Source organism: Musca vetustissima, unplaced genomic scaffold (genome assembly GCF_032173495.1).
Source record: "Musca vetustissima isolate MV318-11 ecotype Yass unplaced genomic scaffold, APGP_CSIRO_Mvet_v1 utg6593, whole genome shotgun sequence".
NCBI classification, from domain to species: domain Eukaryota; kingdom Metazoa; phylum Arthropoda; class Insecta; order Diptera; family Muscidae; genus Musca; species Musca vetustissima.
The window spans coordinates 150,332-169,731 of NW_026880356.1; the positions used below are offsets into that span (position 1 = coordinate 150,332).

Below are 19,400 nucleotides of genomic sequence, written 5' to 3' on the forward strand. Positions count from 1 at the left end.
GAGTGTGTGCAACAACATGTCACATGTCAACAATATGTCAAAATAAATGCAACCGTTTAGATGAAAATTTACATTTTATTTATAACAAAACACATACAAGAAATGAAAAAAAAATTAAATTGCAAACCAATGCTGCTGTTGGCAACAAACATTTTGCAAGTGGGTAGGACACAACAGAAAATACAATTTATAACAAATCAGCTGACAAGGATAGATGCTATCAGCTGATATCTGTCTAATGTGGCAATATATGTGACATTTTATATATTAAATGAGCTTTTAATTAAGGGAGAATAGACAAGAAAAGTAAATTTACATTTACGAATAGAAATCGATTTGATTTATGAAATCCTTAAATAAATCGCAACCGTTTAAACATACCTTGAGATAATGACAATGCCAGTCAACTGTTGATTTGTCGATATACACATTTGATAATTGATGACATTGCAACCATTAAATAAAAGCGAGCCATGACATTTGAATGAAATAGTTTCCACATTTTTTGCACAACTTTATTCAGGTTTAAATTGTCAAAATATTATCATGGTTTAAAATCACAATAGCTTGTTCGATAGCTGATTTCACCAACAGCTGTTCTAATCCATATACTATGACAATTTGGATTTAATGTCTGTACAACCCTCAAACAAAAGTGTTCCAAGAAATTTGAATAATCTATTTATATTATTAGATATTAAACTACTTTAAGATAATGAAAATACCAAACAGCTCTTGATTGATGATTTGAGAGGGGTTTACATTTAATAGGTTTTATCGGAAATAGTCATTTATTGGGCAATATATACAAAGGAAATGACACATAGACGATGATTAATTTGCAGAAGTGATGCATTTTTTGCTGAAAAACAGTGTTGTATTTGAAACGATTTCGATTTAGTAACAGTACATTTATATTGTAACAGTGGGTTTAAATTATCAATTCCATAGGATATATGTCGAATAAATCCTCATAAAGTTCCCCTTAAAGGTTTAGCCCATGATACATCAGCTGCTCTAAATGGACTACCTATTCATTGTGCCATGGTTTAGCCGGTAAAAATGTATATAACAGTACGTTTACAGGACTTATTAATCCAGTAGATTTAAATTGTCAATTCCATTACACATATGTCAAATAAATCCTCATAGTGGAGGTAAACCCGACAAAAAGTTCTAATGTAAATGTAAACTCTAATGTAAGGTAACCCGACAAAAAGTTCTAATGTAAATACCGTTTAGATATCAAATAAGACAGTATTTACAACATTCTAATAAATCGTGTCATTGAACTAAAGTATTTTGTATCCATATAAATAACGAGAGTTATGATATATGAAACAAAGAGAGAGAGAGAAATGGAGAGAGTAATTTATGTTTAATTGAGAATTTCTTGAGTTTGCCATCAGTGCACTGACAATCAGCTGATTTTGTACATACATACATTATATAACATTACAACGTCAATGATGAATAAGTCAATTACTTGTCCTCTAAATTAAAACTGGTTGTATACGGCTACTAATTAAGTTATGTTCACACCTCTTTTGCAATCACATGACGGTTATGTTACACGAGAGCAACAGTGAAGAAGGCAAAAAAACATTTTCGGTAAATTTCCATTTAATAAAGATACACGCCCACTTTTACATTTTTTTGCCACCGATCAGCACGTTTTGCCCATAAAGTAATTTGTCAGTTATCAATTTTTGACAAGATCAATCAAAAATTCTGTAATGAAGATGAAAAACGCAGCAAGGCAACAATTTAACGTTTAATAAATGCCGTTGTCATATATCAATTTTTTTTAAATTACTTTCACTATAGGATGAACGACAAGTGTTGCATGGATAGTTACAAGCTTTTACCCAAAGAGGTAAGATACGATTTTTTTATTTTAATTTTTTTTCCTTTACCATCATGCATATGGCATTCTTTTGAGAAATTTATTGTAATTTCTTTTAATTGATGTGGCCTAAAACCTGTAATTAAGTAGGCAGAATTCTTGACTAAATGCCAGAAAATCCAATGTGAAATAAAAGGCAACACCACCATCATCATCAGCGTCGCTGACGTCGCTGTTGTGCTGCAAAAAAAAAGGAAAAACTCCCAACTTGGCGTTTAAATGAGTGGCTGGCTGGCTGTCGGTTAAGCCGGCTTGATTTGGTATCACTGGCACATTAAAATGTCCAAAAGACTTAAATCATGATCAACACTTGTGGTGTTGAACTTTACTTTACTTTTTTTTTTGTTAATAAAATGTTATTTAAGGTGTATCAAGTCCAAATCCAATTAAACGTTAACACAGAAACACACATAAATGCGGGGAAACTTATATGTATGAATCTGGGAAATTTCTATTATTTTCCTATAAAGTGCTGCCAAGTGTCAACACTTTAAAATAGTACCAAATTGAGAGGCGTGCTTGATTTGACAAACTTGTAAATCTAATCAAAATGTATCGGAACATTTTTAGGAGCTGATATCTAGCACCATAGTCTAAAATATGCAAATTTAATATAGCAATAGCACATGGTTTACACCGAAGAAGTTTTAATTAAGTGCCAAGTTTTAAAATAGCCAAATATAGGCTAATGATCATCCTCAGTTTGCCTATGGCATTCTTGTTTATTTAAATTTTTCCAACACTGTATCACAATAATAAAAATAATCGTTAATTTCACAGTGGGTGCATATCAAATCTGGCACAAGTAGTCAACTACTCAAAAAAAACACACAACATTTAAATCTGGCAATGCATTTGGCATGCCAACAAAATTCTCCACAGCATTTGAACTAAATTTGCAACAGTGCGAGAGAGTTCGGCCATCAGGGTGGTCATGTTGCACTTTTTTCGTCTTCTTCTTACCGAATGCGGCGTGTTTAATATGCAAACGAAACTCTAAAGGCCATTAGAAAAAAATTTCTCCTAAAATACATGTCGTCGCTTGAACTATTTTGGCGGCAAACTGTCACGTTTATAGTCACGTTAGCATGTAACCAATGATTTTATTTAATTACAGACTTAACCATGATGGCTGGTCGGTCGATCAACACCAGCCGCATTAAGGATAAATAATGTTGGTGGGGCATGGATGCTGGTATTGCTCCTGCTTCAATCTTGTTTTTTTTTCGGTTAAATCAATGTTCTTCGGTTTGTTTATTTTTTTATTGTAACCGGCGTAAAGGTGATTGATGGCGGTTTACTTTCTTTTATTGACTAAACATGACAATTTTTATGTCCGATATATGTGTCTGTGTGTGTGTGTGGAACCATGATGTGTGGACGGGTTGTTTAAATTTATTGCACAATGTCTCCCGTTTGTCGGTCTAATGAAATGAAATGTGACCAAAGTCACGATATATATTTTCTTTTAGGAATACTTTTACTTTTCATTCGGTGTTGGGTTTTTTTTTCATTTCCTTTGGCATGAAATTAGATATTTGGGTCAATTAAGTCATCTAAACGACGATACGTTAGATTAATGAGAGATAGAATGACAAACAAATGTGGCAACATTGGGAAAAGATCAGCTGATCAACATATTGAAATGGATTGGATTGCACCAATCAATTTACGTAAAATAACTTTTGGAGCACGATTAGACTCTAAATCCACTACAAGGTCTATTAATAAGGTCATCCAGGGTGACCAGATGGATATCAGCTGCCACTCAAGTTTGCTGTCAAAATCCATTATTATGAATTTACTTCAATTTTGAAAGCGTAAACCAGTCGAACTTTATGACATTAGACTTGAGATAAAACAGCTGACTTTCGCTAGCTGGGTGACCTTATTAATAGATCTTGATCCACATAATCTCAAATATCAATTCCATAGCGTATACGTCACCTTAATCGAATTCACAAATCCAGTGGATTATATTTGACGTATACGCTATGGAATTGACATTTGAGATCGAGTGGATTTCGTAAATTTAAATGCACTTTTAGACAAGGCCTTCTAAATATAGTCGATTTGTAAATAAAGAAACTAAATGCTAGCTGTTTAAACTAGCATTTAAATGAGAAAAAGGCAGTCAGCTGATATTTGTTTACGTATTCATACACATTTCTAAGTTCGCGTAGCTGCCTAATATTCTCAAAATTCTAATAGGAATTCCTCAAAATCAGGTATTTTCAAAATTGTCACCTCAAAATTGTATTAAAGTGCCCAAGGTAATTAAGACGTCCCAGTTTTTAGCTGCTTTAATCTGCTGTTATTATTAGTTAGAGATCCCTACCTTCAGCTGGCTTTGATCAGCTGGCTTCAATTATGCTACATACGCTTTTCAAACTTAGACAAGTGGTTAGGACACAAATGAAAACGCAATTTATAACAAATCAGCTGACAAGGAGGGTAGCTAGATGCTATTAGCTGATATATGTCTTAGGTAGCAATATATGTGACCCCCCCATTCTCGGGGTCAATTTTTTTTGATTTAATTCGAATCTGCATTAATTCAAGAATTTCCCTACAAAAATTGCGAATGCCGGGCACGATAACTCAAAAACTAATAACCCAATCGATTCCAAATTTTTACACGTTTCTCTGTGAGTGTATAGCTATCGTATGAACTAGGATAAAGCCAATCGGTGAATATCCTTATTTTTTAACTTGGTTTTTGGTAAAAAATCGGCGATTTTCCAAAAATATTTTTTCAAAGTTCCGCCATTTTGTTAATTTTAGAGCGAAGTCAATAATCCTAGTTCATACGAGTGCCAGACATGTACTCTTTCTAACACCGTTGGAATTTTCGGATTCCGATGTTCCAGTGAGGAGTTATCATGGCCGCCATCAAAAATAAGGACTTTTATTTGATCACAAAAAACAACAACAACAACATTTTTGTAAATTATTTTTCTTCCTGTTTAAATCTTCAAATATATACGTGCAAAGTTACAAACCTTAAGAAGCATTGGTATCTATTTACCAGCCCATTGAAAATCTTGAAAAATTAAAATCGAGAATGGGGGTGGGGTCCCTTAAATGAGATTTCTATTAAAAGTGACTTCAGAAATAGAAAATAATTAATAGTTGACTTTGTATATGTAAGCTGACATGATAAACGAAGTCCTGAAATACTTTACACACGTTTAAACATATTTTGAGATGATTGCAAATGTATTCAATGCTTTTCAAACTATGGATATAGCGCACATATAGCCCACATATTTCCGTAAACCCAAACCCAACTCAATACATAATTTCTTAGAAGACACTCACACATTTATTACACTATATAAGGTGCAATCATTTCAATTATGTTTACAAATGACCGAAGACACAATGGACGCTTGAAGTGACAGCATAAAATAATAATTCTGCTGCAGTCAAATGTGTATGAATGAATTCAAATGACAGCAATTGACAATGTGGATGTGGATGGACCGAACGCAAAATATGCGACGCAACACATTAGCATACCTCAAATGTACAAACATACATACATACATTTATGCGTTTGTGTCAACAGCCCAGACACTGTCTCGCCAGCATGAAATTGTTGTTGGTCTCGATATCATGCAAACACCCCATGTCCCCCCACTCCCCCTCAACATTAATTCTACTATATATGATCATTTGATTAGATGAGAGCACCTATATATAAATATTTTATTTCTTCTACAAGTGTTTGGAACACACTCACGCATATTTTTTTCATTTTAGATAAATATGTGAGCAGCTGACGAAATAAAACAACAACAACAGTACAAACTATGACGTTACAAATTTCGCGATAATGACTAAATTATGAAATGTGTTGTCGTCTACTGTTATTGTTGTTGGAAAAGCCAGCACACACACGTTTCCTTAATGGTGTTGTTTTGTATTTCAGATGCTCCAATGGTCTTGGGTTGTAATGTAGGCTGTTGGTCGCCAGTGACGCTGATGATGATCCACCGACCGACCGACCAGCCAAACAAACATTTTCATTAATTTAAACGCACAGCCATACACATTTATATCTCGCCACGATCTGATGATCATGGACATCGTTATAAATACTTCAGTAACTACTGCTACTACTACTGTGACTTCCAATTGCTACCGCTACTGCTTCCAGCTTGTCATCTCATCAGCATTGAATTGGGTTCACTTCCTACTTTGTTGTGCTTTAACAAAAAAAAAAAAAAAATATTCCAAATTTTCGCTGTGTTTGTGTAACCCAAAATTATATATTATGGTGGGTGCTGCTGGCATGAGGTACAACAACGAATTAGAGGACGTTGGATAATTGAGTTTAACTTCTTATCAGTGTCGTCGTCGTACGAGGGAGGCATATTAATTATGGTATAATTTCATCCGCAATTTGTTACTTGTTGACCTTTCAAAACAAGTGTACAGTTAATGCTACTTTTGGCGGAGGAGTTAAAGGTAAATATTGTCGTTTTATAAGTTGCTACTTGTAGGTCTTGACCTTCAGTTATTAACAGAAGTGATTAGTTTGGGTTTTGCCATCACTATGACGTAAGCATTTACAATAGCAAAAAAAAAAAAATATGTGACCTGTAAAGTTTTTTCAAGGTGTCAACAATAACTTATGGTGAGTACACACTATAAGACTGTGCTGTCGGATTTTTATCGATTGCTGACTGTCCAACATCCATGAATATTTGTTGTTCAAACTGTCATTTTAGGACGAATTTGAACTGCCATTTAAAGGATTTTGAACTGAAAATGGCGCCCAACAAATATACCGTGTATTCCATGGAATTGACAATTTAAACCCACTGGGTTAACGAAATCCGATACAATGTAAACGTACTATTATAACTTTTTTAGATTAAAAAACAAGTCTGGCAAATGATGGCGCCCAATAGGTTAACTGATGAAATTTCTAGTCTATAGGATAACAAAATGGTGCCCAATATGAAGTGGTAATATTTTAGTAATAATGCTGACATTCTCGTATAGTATGTTTATATTGTACTGGATTTTCGATAACCCGGTGAGAATAAGTTTCTCGTCAATGGCGCCCAATATGAAGTATTACAATTTTAGTAATAATGCTTACATTTTCTTATACTATATTTACATTGTGCTGGATTTCGTTAACCCGGTGGATATAAATTGTCAGTTTCGATCGCTGCAAGAACAGCTGATTTATAGGGTGACAACATTAATATGTAGATATTGGTGTAGACCTCCCAAAAATCGAATTCCCTAAAACGTCAATCGGTCCTCCTTTAAGTCTCCAACGAATTTTCTTTATTGTCAAAATCACCATCACATCGTCTCTGCGTGGTGTTTGTCGTTATCTCTCTCAGCATCAACGGAAATGATGTTTGTTTCTTCTTCTTATGCTCACTTATTGTCGCTAAGTGGAGGCTACTCAGAATAACAAATTTTGCTCTCATTAAATTGTACCTTGCTGTTCTTATCTTCGATTTGATTATCAGTAGAAACAACTCCAACAACTTGTCGCAGGCCACATAAAACAAGAGAATCGCCAAACACTTTCCACCATGTGGTCGATGGTTGTCATCATTATTTGTTCATAAATAAGTTTCAACTTGTACGAATTGTGCCTCCAGGGGGTGGGTGGAGTGCAATTTTTTACATTCTGCTCAACAACAAAAAATCTTTCCGCAAATATTTGTTGTGCTATGTTGTGAAATTTTGCAAATCATAAAAAAAGTTTAAAGTTTAGTCAGTGTTTAAATGCTTGCAGGCTTAACATCCGAAACACCAACAATGTAGACGCACTCATTTACGGCTGCATCAATTTAATGTCTGCGACCATCCTACGCAAAAGATTGCTGTGTTTACATTCGCGCTTTGCTTTGCCAAAGATTGAGACGCGCTCGCGCTATTCAATCCACACTTGCCTACTCGTTGTCGTCGTCGTTTTATAAACTAAAGAAAAAATATTGTCATGTGGATTCGTCCGTCGTATGAACATCTGAACGGCTACTTAAGAGGCTACGTGGAGCTTCTTAACCCGCCAAGAGTAAAGTAAAAACTAAGTCACCCTGGCTCCACATATTAGCACTTAATTTTGCGTTACATTTCTGGGTAATTTGTAATGTAGACCCGACCCGGCGACTTTGTAATGGTGGAGAGTTTGACTGAGAGGGAGCAAGATCTGACAGCGTGTGTGGTTGGATGGGTGTCGAACATCATTTATGATGCTTCTGCTGGCTGGCAGTTTTTTTTTTCGTTTAACAATATTGCTGGTATTCATCACATGTTGTGTTAAATAGATTTTGATGAATTTTGAACTAGTTTTTCCGTTTACAAGTCGTTAATTTGTACGCTGATGGCGGTTGCCTTGCATTGTAAATTTTTCGTTATGATTTTTTTTACAAAATTTTAGTTAGATAAATGCTTGCTTTTTGGTTCGGTTATTTCGAAATTCCTAATTTAAAACTGGATGCTGTTTTAATGGGTTTTGGTATGTTGTGTGTGTGTTTTTAATGAAAATGACAGTTACATTTGTAAATGTCGAGTTTTTTTTGTCAAAAAATGAATTTTTTAAATATATTAGAAAAAATAAACAAAACTAATAGCCACATTAACACTTGAGCTTTTAAAATTGGAATATTGGAATACGAAATAAAATTAATGACAAATTTAAGTTAAAAAAGCAACTTTGTTGCAAAGTCATGTATTAAATGTCATAACCACACAATAAATAGGTAGCCCATTTAGCACAGCTGATGACTTGAATAACTGTCAAAGTGCGTAATTTCTACTTGAAGTCGATGTGCAATGTTGCCAGCCATTTGTAATATTATACGGAAAATTTGACAGATGCTCGAGACAAAAATAAAGGTTTTTGTTTTGATACATCACCTTATTATTGCATCATGGTTATAACCAAGGTAAATGCATCAGAACAGCTGTTTGTGTTGTTAGATGTCAAAATAATGCTTTTGTTAATCAAATTGTTATTTATCTACATGCCGTAGTCCTTTAAAAAATATATTTAGGAGAAATCGATTACAAGTTCGACTAGTAGAAGATTCTGGAACAGATCATTCAATTAACCTGGTCATACCTTCATTACTATTCTTCAAGTATGTATCATATATATCTGTTCTGAGAGTATCTTTGCATTTTTAAATTTATTGCAATTAACTATCCCCATTCCCATCATCTTTCCCTAGAATGTCATTCTTCTTCTTGCCATGAAGTTTATTAACCATTAGTAAGAAGAAGCTGCAGCAAAAGACAAAATACTCTTGTCATTAATCCTCAAACAGCTGATTGATTTACGAATGCCATTTTCATTGTCAGTCTGTATTTTTTTATTTGGTCGTAAATAGTTTTTATTGCATTTTTCTCCTAACAAAAAATTTTGCCATTTGTTTTTTTTTCGGTGAGTGGCGTTTTTATTTTGGAAACTCAAAAGCACCCACACATACTTTTCACAAATTAAATATATGTGTATATGCATTTAAAACATATGTTAAAATAAATTTATAACAAATTCTAAATGCAACCACTAAGAAGAACAACGAAGAAATATTTGATCTTTCTTAATTATAAACTAAATTCAGACATTTATTGCATTGGACATGCCGCGTTGTCTGCTTGAAGCGTACGGCGGTAGTGCTTTGGCAGCACTGCAGCTCATCATCATCATATGGTCAGGTTCAGAGATGGAGAGAGAGAAATAGAACTGTGTAAATCAAAGACGATCAGCTGGTGACATAATAAAATAAAAAACTGCTGGACAGAAAACTGTACGTTTGGAGAATGTTATAGATTTAATGTCTATGCCAGATTTTATAATTATAAACAACCGATATTTTGTGCATAACATATGCAATTTATATAGGACAAATTTCATGTTATTATTCATACAACTTATCAAAATTAAAACTTTAATTAAAATAAAATTAATTGTAAGTAGAATATGTATTAATCCAAGATCACAAAATGTATAATAACAACAAAAATGTTTTTCTTGTCGTTACGAGATTCTAATAAAATACTTCTGAAGAAGTTGGAAAAAACCAACGAGACATCGAATAAAAAATGAAATAAATTAGTTTTATGTATTCCATAAAAGTATTGAACATTTAGCCGGATGAAACAACCTTAAAATAAAAATTTTATTATTGAAATCTTGGATATATGATAAAAAAATGGCAATTTCAATTAACATCATTCTATATACATGTAGCATAAGTAAATATGACATAATATGATACAATTATTATGATTTCCATTCTTACTACTCTATTTTTTTTAAATTTATTTGTTGATAATAAAAATATTAATTTAAATTCAAAATCGTAATATTTGCGAATTTATACATGTTTCATTCTCCCTTTCATATGTTATTTTAAGGGAAATATATCCCAATCAGCTGTTGCCATGCTTGGTATGATTTCACGTCATACGTATTCATAAAAGGAGCCCCCCAATAAATCCAGGCGATAACGTTAACTACAAACATTATAGTTGTTTGCTAATCAAAAGATCATTGATCCCCTACCTCTCTAAAAGAGAGTTCGCCAAGTATCCCCTCCCCCTTTTTCCCACCCCTTTTTAGTTCCCAACGCGCTTAGGGATATTTAAAAATAAAAAAAGATTATTGATCCATGATAAAACATGGCTAAATACAACTAATAAAATCACATTTTTACGACTTTGATTAAAAAACAGTTATGTACCAAGTTAAAAAAACACACACACATACACACAAACATCAATAAATATCGATAACAACATTATATCCGTATCGAAACTGCCAATCAAAAAAAGCAAAACATTTAAATGTAACAACCCATAAAAATTATATACCCAACAATATAATAAAGATGTTTGGAGAACATATTGTAATAGCCACAGCATGGCCATCATGATCAGTAAAATGGCCCTTTAAAAAACGCTTAAAGAACCAAATGTAAACTTATTTGTTACAGATGTCACCGCTGTGTTAGCCTGGTGACCTCATTTTTTACTCGGATGTTGTTGTATTCCGTTTTTTGTGTTTTGTTTCGGAAATCTTTTCTCAAAATCTTCTCTCAAAAAGTTATATATGATTTTGTGTTCGTTTTCAATCGTAAAATGCTTCGATTAAATTTATTTTTATTGCTCTTCGTGTCTTCTTCTTATGCTTCCACAGTTGATGTTTTACAAATTTAGTTGTATGTTTTGCCAGCCCACCTCCTTCCACTCCCCCTCTACCATTTTCATTGTGAATGACCGGTGGGGGTATGGCCTCAACATCCAGCCAAAAAGAAGAAGAATACGAGAGAGAGAAAAATAAACCCGCACAGCTTTTGGTTCACATCTTCATTAGTTTTCGTCATAAATTATGGTATTGTTGTATTGTGCTAAGCATGAATGTGTGCTACAACATAAGCCGTTTTATTGTTATTATTTATACACTGTGTAAAGTCCACTGTGTTGTCGTCCACTCTCTACTCTTTCACTCTTATATAGTTTCCAAATGCCATGCTCATTTGCGTGGGTTAGTTAATGTCAGCAGTCCTGTCAACAATTTTCGGCCAACACAGACGTTGATTTTTTATTCTGAGGAACTCTGATGCTGCCGTTGGTTGTACAATTTGTTTGCTATTCAGGGGATTATTGTTATAGTGTGTGTGTGTGTAGTAGTAGGCAATTTTCTTTTCCTCCTGCTCTCTATCTTGGCCTTGGTGAAATTTTCTTAAATATCTCATCTTTATCATTTTTTGTCCATTTGTAGGCTGTCATAATTTAATGTGATTGTAGTTTATGTTTATGACAATTATTATAATGTTGGCAAGCTCTCAAATCGACCAAAAGGCTTATGGGTGAGAAAATTAATTTCCATGTTTAGGAAAATTGAAAAAGATTTACTTTATATGTTTTTATTTACATTTTAATAACTACCCACCATTTGACAGATTTAAAATACAACCATGTTTTCGGTTAGAAGTCAATGAAAACTGTTCCCTTTTTGGTTAGGTTAAAGACAATTTATGATCTAATAAGAGACAGTTATGGGTCATTTGAAACTAAAATATCTCAATTTCCCATGTAATAAATATCGGTTTTGTTGTTCTTACAGCTTCTATGGAATTTCAATATTTTATTAATCAGATATACCGTAATCCGTTAAAGGAAATTCTTAATAATTTCCAAGAAGAGAATTGAAACATTTCCCTCCAAAAAAAGAAGCTTTATAAAGCCGCCTTGAGGTATCAACTTTCAATTTCTGTTCAATGATATGAAATAAAAAAACAAACGGGAAATACATAAACAACTTATTTTCGTTGTTGATGTTGTTGTTATCAACAAAGCTCGCTCATTCTTTATGATGTGACAACAAAATGTGAGACAATTTTTATGATTTCATGTCATTAGTCTTGTATTGACTTAATCTAATTTAAGACAATATAAACACCACATAAAACATTGGTAGACAAGCATTCCTACACACACACACCCGTTACGGGAATGCAGCAGTGAGTGAATGAGACACATAAAATGCGTTTGCGTTGCAATGCTTTAAGCGCTGCGGATTAAAACTTGTAGTTGCATTGCCGCATCATATCAAACTAACCCAGTAGCCTAATGCCCGAGATATGTATGTATGTTGGATTATGTTGGTACTGACAGAAGATTTACTTTTTAACAGTTGGTTTGCCACAGTATTTGCTTTGTCTTGTTTTGGCCAATTCATGCAACCTTGTCATATGACGTTGGCTGGGGGGATTGTTCTTTTCTCCCATTGTGTGTCGTAAAATTCAATAAATCGTCTTTTATTGCCAACTTTCAAATAGTGGCAATAAAGGAATTATGAATTATAACGTGCAAGTAAATAAATAAAACTAAAAAACAAGCACACAAAAGATGAAAATGAATGTAAAAGGTAGGCAGTTCCAGACAGTGCGTGGACAACCTCACGTTTTTTTGGTTTTGCGTTTTGTTTCTTCATTCATTCCAATTTGAAAGTCATTGGAGATGAAACACAAAACACCACAAATATGTTTAAACTATGTCAATGAATGCTTACGGGCCTTTACAATATTTTACATATCCAAAAAAATTTTGCGCGGCCCATACACATGCGAGCGAGAGAGAATCAGCCACCATTAAATAAAGCCATAATTTTAAACACGAGCCGTTTTGTTCGTTACTCATTACTGTTTAACATTCATCATTTCGCGGTCCACCGGTACGAAATATTTTTTTTTTCCTTGGGGATTTTCATTGGTATTTCAAAAATTGCGGCTAAATTATGGCCTAACCAGAAAATATCATTAATCATATCAAACAGCTTTTATAACACCTCATATTTTACAATACAAAAATGTTTTTTTAAATTTATGTACATTGTCTAAAAATATCAACAATTTTGTATTTTACTTCGTATATCTGGGAGAATAAGAGGTAAAAATGTGATTTGCATATCCAAAAATATGAAAATTTGTAAAAGAAAAAATATTGTCACTAGAACAAGAACTGTAAAAATAAGGAAATGATTCGTCTATTTTTAAAGGAACCAGTTTTGAAGCTGTTACTTATAAACGGAATATTAAATAGTTTCTATCACTCTGTTAATTTTGCCAATAAGAGAAAATCTTTAACATGTAATACTAGAAGCTCCACCTACTGCCCAATAACCCCATCTTCTGATTTTAATTTTAATGATTCTGAAATCAATGAACACTATTGTGAATATGTATTAATGTAAACAATCAACAGCTGATCGAAGAATCCCATGCGTGTTTCCTTGTATGACATTTGTCTAGCATACTTGTGACTACAAAAACATCAGCAATTTTATAACATTTTATCAACGTTTCAATTCCATTGCTCATTCAAAACTCCTTCACAAGTATTACGAAATAAAAACAGTCTCAACACCAACATGATTCACACAGCCCATTATCTTCAAGAACATTCGAAAGAAAAACCTTACAACACTGAATGCTTACCACTTATCATTATCGGTTTTTATCGATCTGCAAGTAATAATTCAATCAAATTAACAGAAGTCAATTTGGTGGCTCATGTTACACGGTGTTTGCAAGCCGCCAAAAAGAAAAAGAGCAGACCAAGGAGAAGCAAGACAGAAACAACAACAACAAGAAACAGTAATGCACAGCGACAACATGATCAATGTTTAAAGATAGCCAATAAAACGTTTAAGGATGCGATGATAAAGAAGAAGAAGAAAAAGCAAAAATATTTAAAGAAAATTTATGGCAAACATAAACGCCTTTTGTTTTTTCATACTTTATTTCAAAAGAAATTGTGCAAAAGACTGGCATACGGTTGCAGGTATTAATTTGGTGGGAGGTAAACAATGTATAAAGCATATAAAACATATAGGAAGTCAATTTGAGAATACTACGAAATGGGTTACCGTTATTAGCAAACAAAAAGATGATTGTATAGATTCCATTGAAGTTCTGCATAGAGAGAGGATCAATATCCCACAAGTTCAACTACACACCTCTCAAAGCGAAACATATGATCTTATGAATACATGTTCCCAAATGTCAAAAAGCCAAAAATCTCATGTGAGATATGATATACCACCACACTTTAGCAAAAATGTGGTACTCAATGAAATGTGTTGTGTGTTCTGCTTCTACTTCTCACATATCACAGAGAATAAATATTTTTTTGTTGGGGAGGAAAAAATATGAAGAAGCTTTATCTGTCGGCAAGGCCCATCATCAAGATCATCTTCATTGTCATAATAACAAATGTGATCTCCGTCACTATCGGCGGCGTCGCACATCATTAAGCTTTTGTGCTTATGAATGATTGACAACTTCACCAAAAACAACAAAGAAGGCGAAAAGAAATGTGAGGAGGAGGAGGGTGGGTGAGGTAAAGTCGTGAATAGCAAATACAAAATAATTTTTTTGCTTTTTTCGAAATAAAAATAAATTGATTTGAAATATTTTAAATGAGTTTTGTCCGTAGTGTGTTTTATTGGAATATATTTGGAAATGTGACTAAGAATGTTTTTTTTTTCTGTGTGTTTTGCCAAACATGAAATATTGATATTCATTCAGATCGATTTAACCCAAATTTGTTTGACATAAATGATTTAATTTCAATTTGCCATTTGTCTCATCTTGTGCGTACATTAGTAAGATGCAACATAATTGCAAATTAATCGCACAGGCATCAGCTGATTGGAATTCATATTATTTAAATGTATTTCTAAATTAATACTAATTGCACTCTATTCATTAGAAATGTCTATGTAATGAAACCCCTGTATATGTAAATTGGGTTTCAATTGTCAATTCCTTTGCATATATGTCAAATAAATCCACATAAAGTATGTTAAAGGTCGTTTACATTTAACCGGATTTGGTTAACCCAGTGGGTTTAAATTTTCAATTCCTTTGAATATATGCCAAATAAATCCTCATAAAGTAGGTTAACCCGGTAAACAGTTCTAATGTAAATGCCGTATTCGGTAAAAATAATGTACCACATTTTAGAAATCGAGTCGATTTAGAAGGCATAGTCCAAACGCACCTTACGCATCGTCGTGTTCTTTCTATGAAAATTAACTTGGATACTTGTGATTTTAAAAACATTCGAATATCATTGCTTTCAAATCTCCTTTACAAGTATTGCGAAATTAAAACAAGCTAAACACCTACATTATTCACACTAACTATGTCACCAGTTCCATTTTGTGAATCCTGCAGTTGAACTAGTTTGTTCGTGTTTTAGCATTTATTTACACTTGGCAGTTTAATGTAAATTAAATTAATTATGATGATAGAGTTGAAAAGAAAATCAAATAATTAAAATCTTTCACATAAAAACTTAGATTTTGGTTACACTACATTTACGTCATACTTATTATAACAAAACTAGTATTTTATATTGTCAGTCTCCGTGGATTAGTTTGTGTTTTATCCCTTTTTCGTCTCACCATATAATGCAGAATTCCATCTATAATAACTGCCTAGTGTATTGTTGGTGAGACGAATTAGAGAATGAACAACCACAGACCTTTATAAACTTCAATTTTGGTTTGTCTTCGTTTTAATAAAACGCGTAATTTAGGTTGTCACTTCCTTGTGAATTTAGACCAATGACGTACGAAGAGAGCTTTTTAAAATAATTTATTCTCCACTCTTTTGCCTTCTAATATATTTTGTGATTTTGCGAAATATATGTAAAATTAAGAAACAAAAATATCTCTCAAAATATTTTCATTGATAAAAAAAAACAAAATTCTCTTGTGAAATTTTTGAAAAGTGAAAAGAAGCTTGTCGATCATTTGCCGTGGAAACAAATGAATCCAATAAATTTGATTTATATTTATTGATATACATATACACAACTATCACTAGATGTCGCCATAACAGTACCTAACTATAATTCATGTTTATTGCAGACATGAGGAACCAGAAGCAGATGAGAATAGTTTTCAAATATTCCATTTCATATACAGAATATTTCATTTTAGCAAAATATGAACATATTTTCCCAAAGTGACATTAAGTATGATTATCTGTTTTTTTTTATTTTTTGTTTTTGCGGAAAATTGTTGTTGGGCAAACGTTCTGAACGAACGAAAAATAATATTCTGAAATGTGAAAAACTTAAAAAAAGATTATTTATACAGAAAGATTTGTCGCTAGAGAACATTTAAATGACGGAGGCTATTTTTTCGCGTTTACCGAAATTCTAAAAACGAAAAGAATCAACGCCCACGTGATAAATGACATCCTAAATTAACTTTTCGTAATTTTTGTTTGTCTGTTTTGGTTTCGTGCGAAAAAAACAAATTTCACGTAGACCCAAAGACACAGGCGTGAAATGTTTGAAATAAAAGGTTTGTTGAAAAACATTTTCCCCTTGGTGATACTAAAAAAATGTAAAACTTGTCGAATATGTTAATTATACCAGAAAATTTTATATTTTAATTCAATTTAAAAATTGCCTATGTTTTGAATAAATTTATATATATGTTTGTTTAAATAGGAAAGAAATCAATTGATCTGTGCTGCTTTGAAAGGTGTGTCACCACAATCATAATTTAATTAATTTCTTAATCATATTCAAAAAAATAACAACAACAATATGCAGAGCCTATAAATATTTGTCTGGTATTTCTGGTTCCGTGGGTCAGATTGTTAGGTTATTTTATTATATATTTTATGATTACTAAATTATTAACTGCCAATTAATGATACAAATTTGTGTTTTTAGGTTATGTGGTATAGGGAAAAAACAAGAGAAATATTTACTAAAAAAATTCCAGAAATACTTAAAAATGCTATTTTATCAGCTGTTTGGTTGGCAATAAGTGTGGTCACCGACAAGCTATGAATATGACTAGACTTGATGTCAGCTGATATATGATTAAGGTCGTTTTACAAAAAAGCTCTCTGTTTTTATTAAAACCCCATAAAATCTTTTTTTTTTAATATCCAAACATTTTGTTTTGTTGAACTAAATACCATAAAAATTTAATTGAATAACACTACTTACTGTATTCACTTTGATCATCTGGCGTTCCATTGACCGTACCATCTGGCAACAGCTGTAAGAAGCGATTTTTTATATACAATTGTATTTTACGTGATGGACCCGATAGATGAGACACCGTCGAACGTTCATTGCGATCCAAATTATATTTATTATGTAGATTTCTAGAATTATTCAGTCTTTTGGTTTTCATGCCACCCATATCGGATGAACGTCGCACAAGACCAACACCGCCAGAGCCGATGCCACGACCACTGACGACGCCGCCGCCCATTGATGAATGTGATGTTGAAGGACCACCACTTGTATTGTATTTGGCATTTATTGTCATCGACGATGCTGATGATGCTGCGGCCGCTGAGGCGGCAGATGATGATGACGAACGTATGCTACGTTCCGTTCTGGACAAAATGGCCAGATTATGTGACGCAGAGAACTGAAATGTGGAACGTATATCGGTGGCTGGGGCCTCCGTTTCGTTTTCTTTGGTAAGGTGGATGACATTATCGTTATCGATAACTGTGCTGGGCATTAATGTCGATTGTATTTGGGCTGATGATTCGGTGGTGGTCGTGATAATTGATGGGAATGACGTTATTTCGCTTGTGGGGGTGTTGGTTGTCCATGAGTCCATGATATGAGTATTTGTTGATGATGACACGCCTTCTGTTGCGACTTCTTGTGGACTTTGTACATTATCCGTTACATTATCCACTGATGCATTTACTGTTGTTGTTTTTGTTGTACGATCAATATCGTTTTCACTAATACTATTTAGATTCTCGTTTTCCTGCTCCTTCTCACTCATCATCTCTGGACGATGATGATGATGTCGTTCCGTTTGCATTTCCAACGTTTCCATTGTGGAAACGGAAATATCTGCTTCCGCTTCTTCCTCTACTACTAACGGCTGTGGGGTTGTCGTTCGTTGTATTTCTTGTAAATCACTAAATGGTCGATTTGACTCATCGACTGTAAATTCGTCCTTTACACTACGCTGAACATGCATCTCTGTGTCGGCATGCTCGTAAGGATTTAAGACATTTAAGATTTTATCGTTTTTAATTACATTTATGGTGTCCGACGCTGGTGCAGCCATGGCCAAAGGTGGCAAAATTGTTGGCATCGCATACATTAAGCCCGGCCAATCGATAATAATCGAGAGGAGGGCACCCAACAGTGCCAGGGCCCTCCAGTCTAAACGCAGATTTCTTCGCATTTGTATAGGCTAATGGTGGTGAATGGATAATGACAGCAGCGTTTTGTAGGCAATTTTTTTACGCGCCGCCGCTGTTGTTGCTGAAGCGATTTGCTGATTGTCGTGGTCGTCAACCTTGTTGTTGTGGTTGTCGTTATGCGTTATACGCCCCAACAAGTTGGTTTTATTTAATTGTTCGTTAACAATAAACCGAACGTAAACAACAATGCAACACTGTAGGCCTAGTCACACACTACCTGTTGCCTTTGTTGTTGTTGTGGTTGTTGCTGTCGTTAAATTTGCCACTAGACCACGTAACTCCTCCTGGTTAATTGTGCGAAATCGAAATTGTTAAATAATTTAATTTAAAACTTGTTTTCTTTTAAATATTTTTTTTCTTTCAATATTTTTTTCTGTTTGACTTGAATTATGATTAAATTGGCTTTTTTCAATTTTTCTTTGACACTTCGTTTTTTTTTATAAATTAAATCGCGGGTTTAATTCACTTGAATGTATTTTTTCTGAGGTTTATTTTTTTGTTTCTTTATTTATTTCTTTTGTTATCACTATTCTGACAGCTGACATTTAGGTTACCATATTTTGGGCATATCTTTTGTACATCACCAAAGTTTCACAGTTGAGTTTGATAAATCGTTTATGATTTTCATCTTCGTCTTCCTCTTTGATAATGCATTTTTCAAATTCAACTGTCGTTTTCATTTTACGGTACATTTGAACAGCACGAGCGTGACCGTAACTGACGGTTACTACTAAGGC

At 33.4% G+C, this 19,400-nt stretch overlaps 1 protein-coding gene across 1 annotated transcript in view; it reads right to left on the bottom strand.

Annotated features, from left to right (window-relative positions):
• LOC133325939 (putative uncharacterized protein DDB_G0282133) overlaps positions 1-18,681 on the bottom strand; it is a 97,386-nt gene extending 78,705 nt beyond the window's left edge. Inside the window, exons 1-2 of the mRNA XM_061534637.1 lie at positions 17,761-18,681; positions 17,429-17,679 (exon numbers count right to left, since the gene is read on the bottom strand). Of these exons, the coding sequence (XP_061390621.1) occupies positions 17,429-17,679; positions 17,761-18,644 (1,135 nt within the window). The 5' untranslated portion in view covers positions 18,645-18,681. The remainder of the gene's footprint in view (positions 1-17,428; positions 17,680-17,760) is intronic.
• Positions 18,682-19,400: the final 719 nt, after the last annotated feature.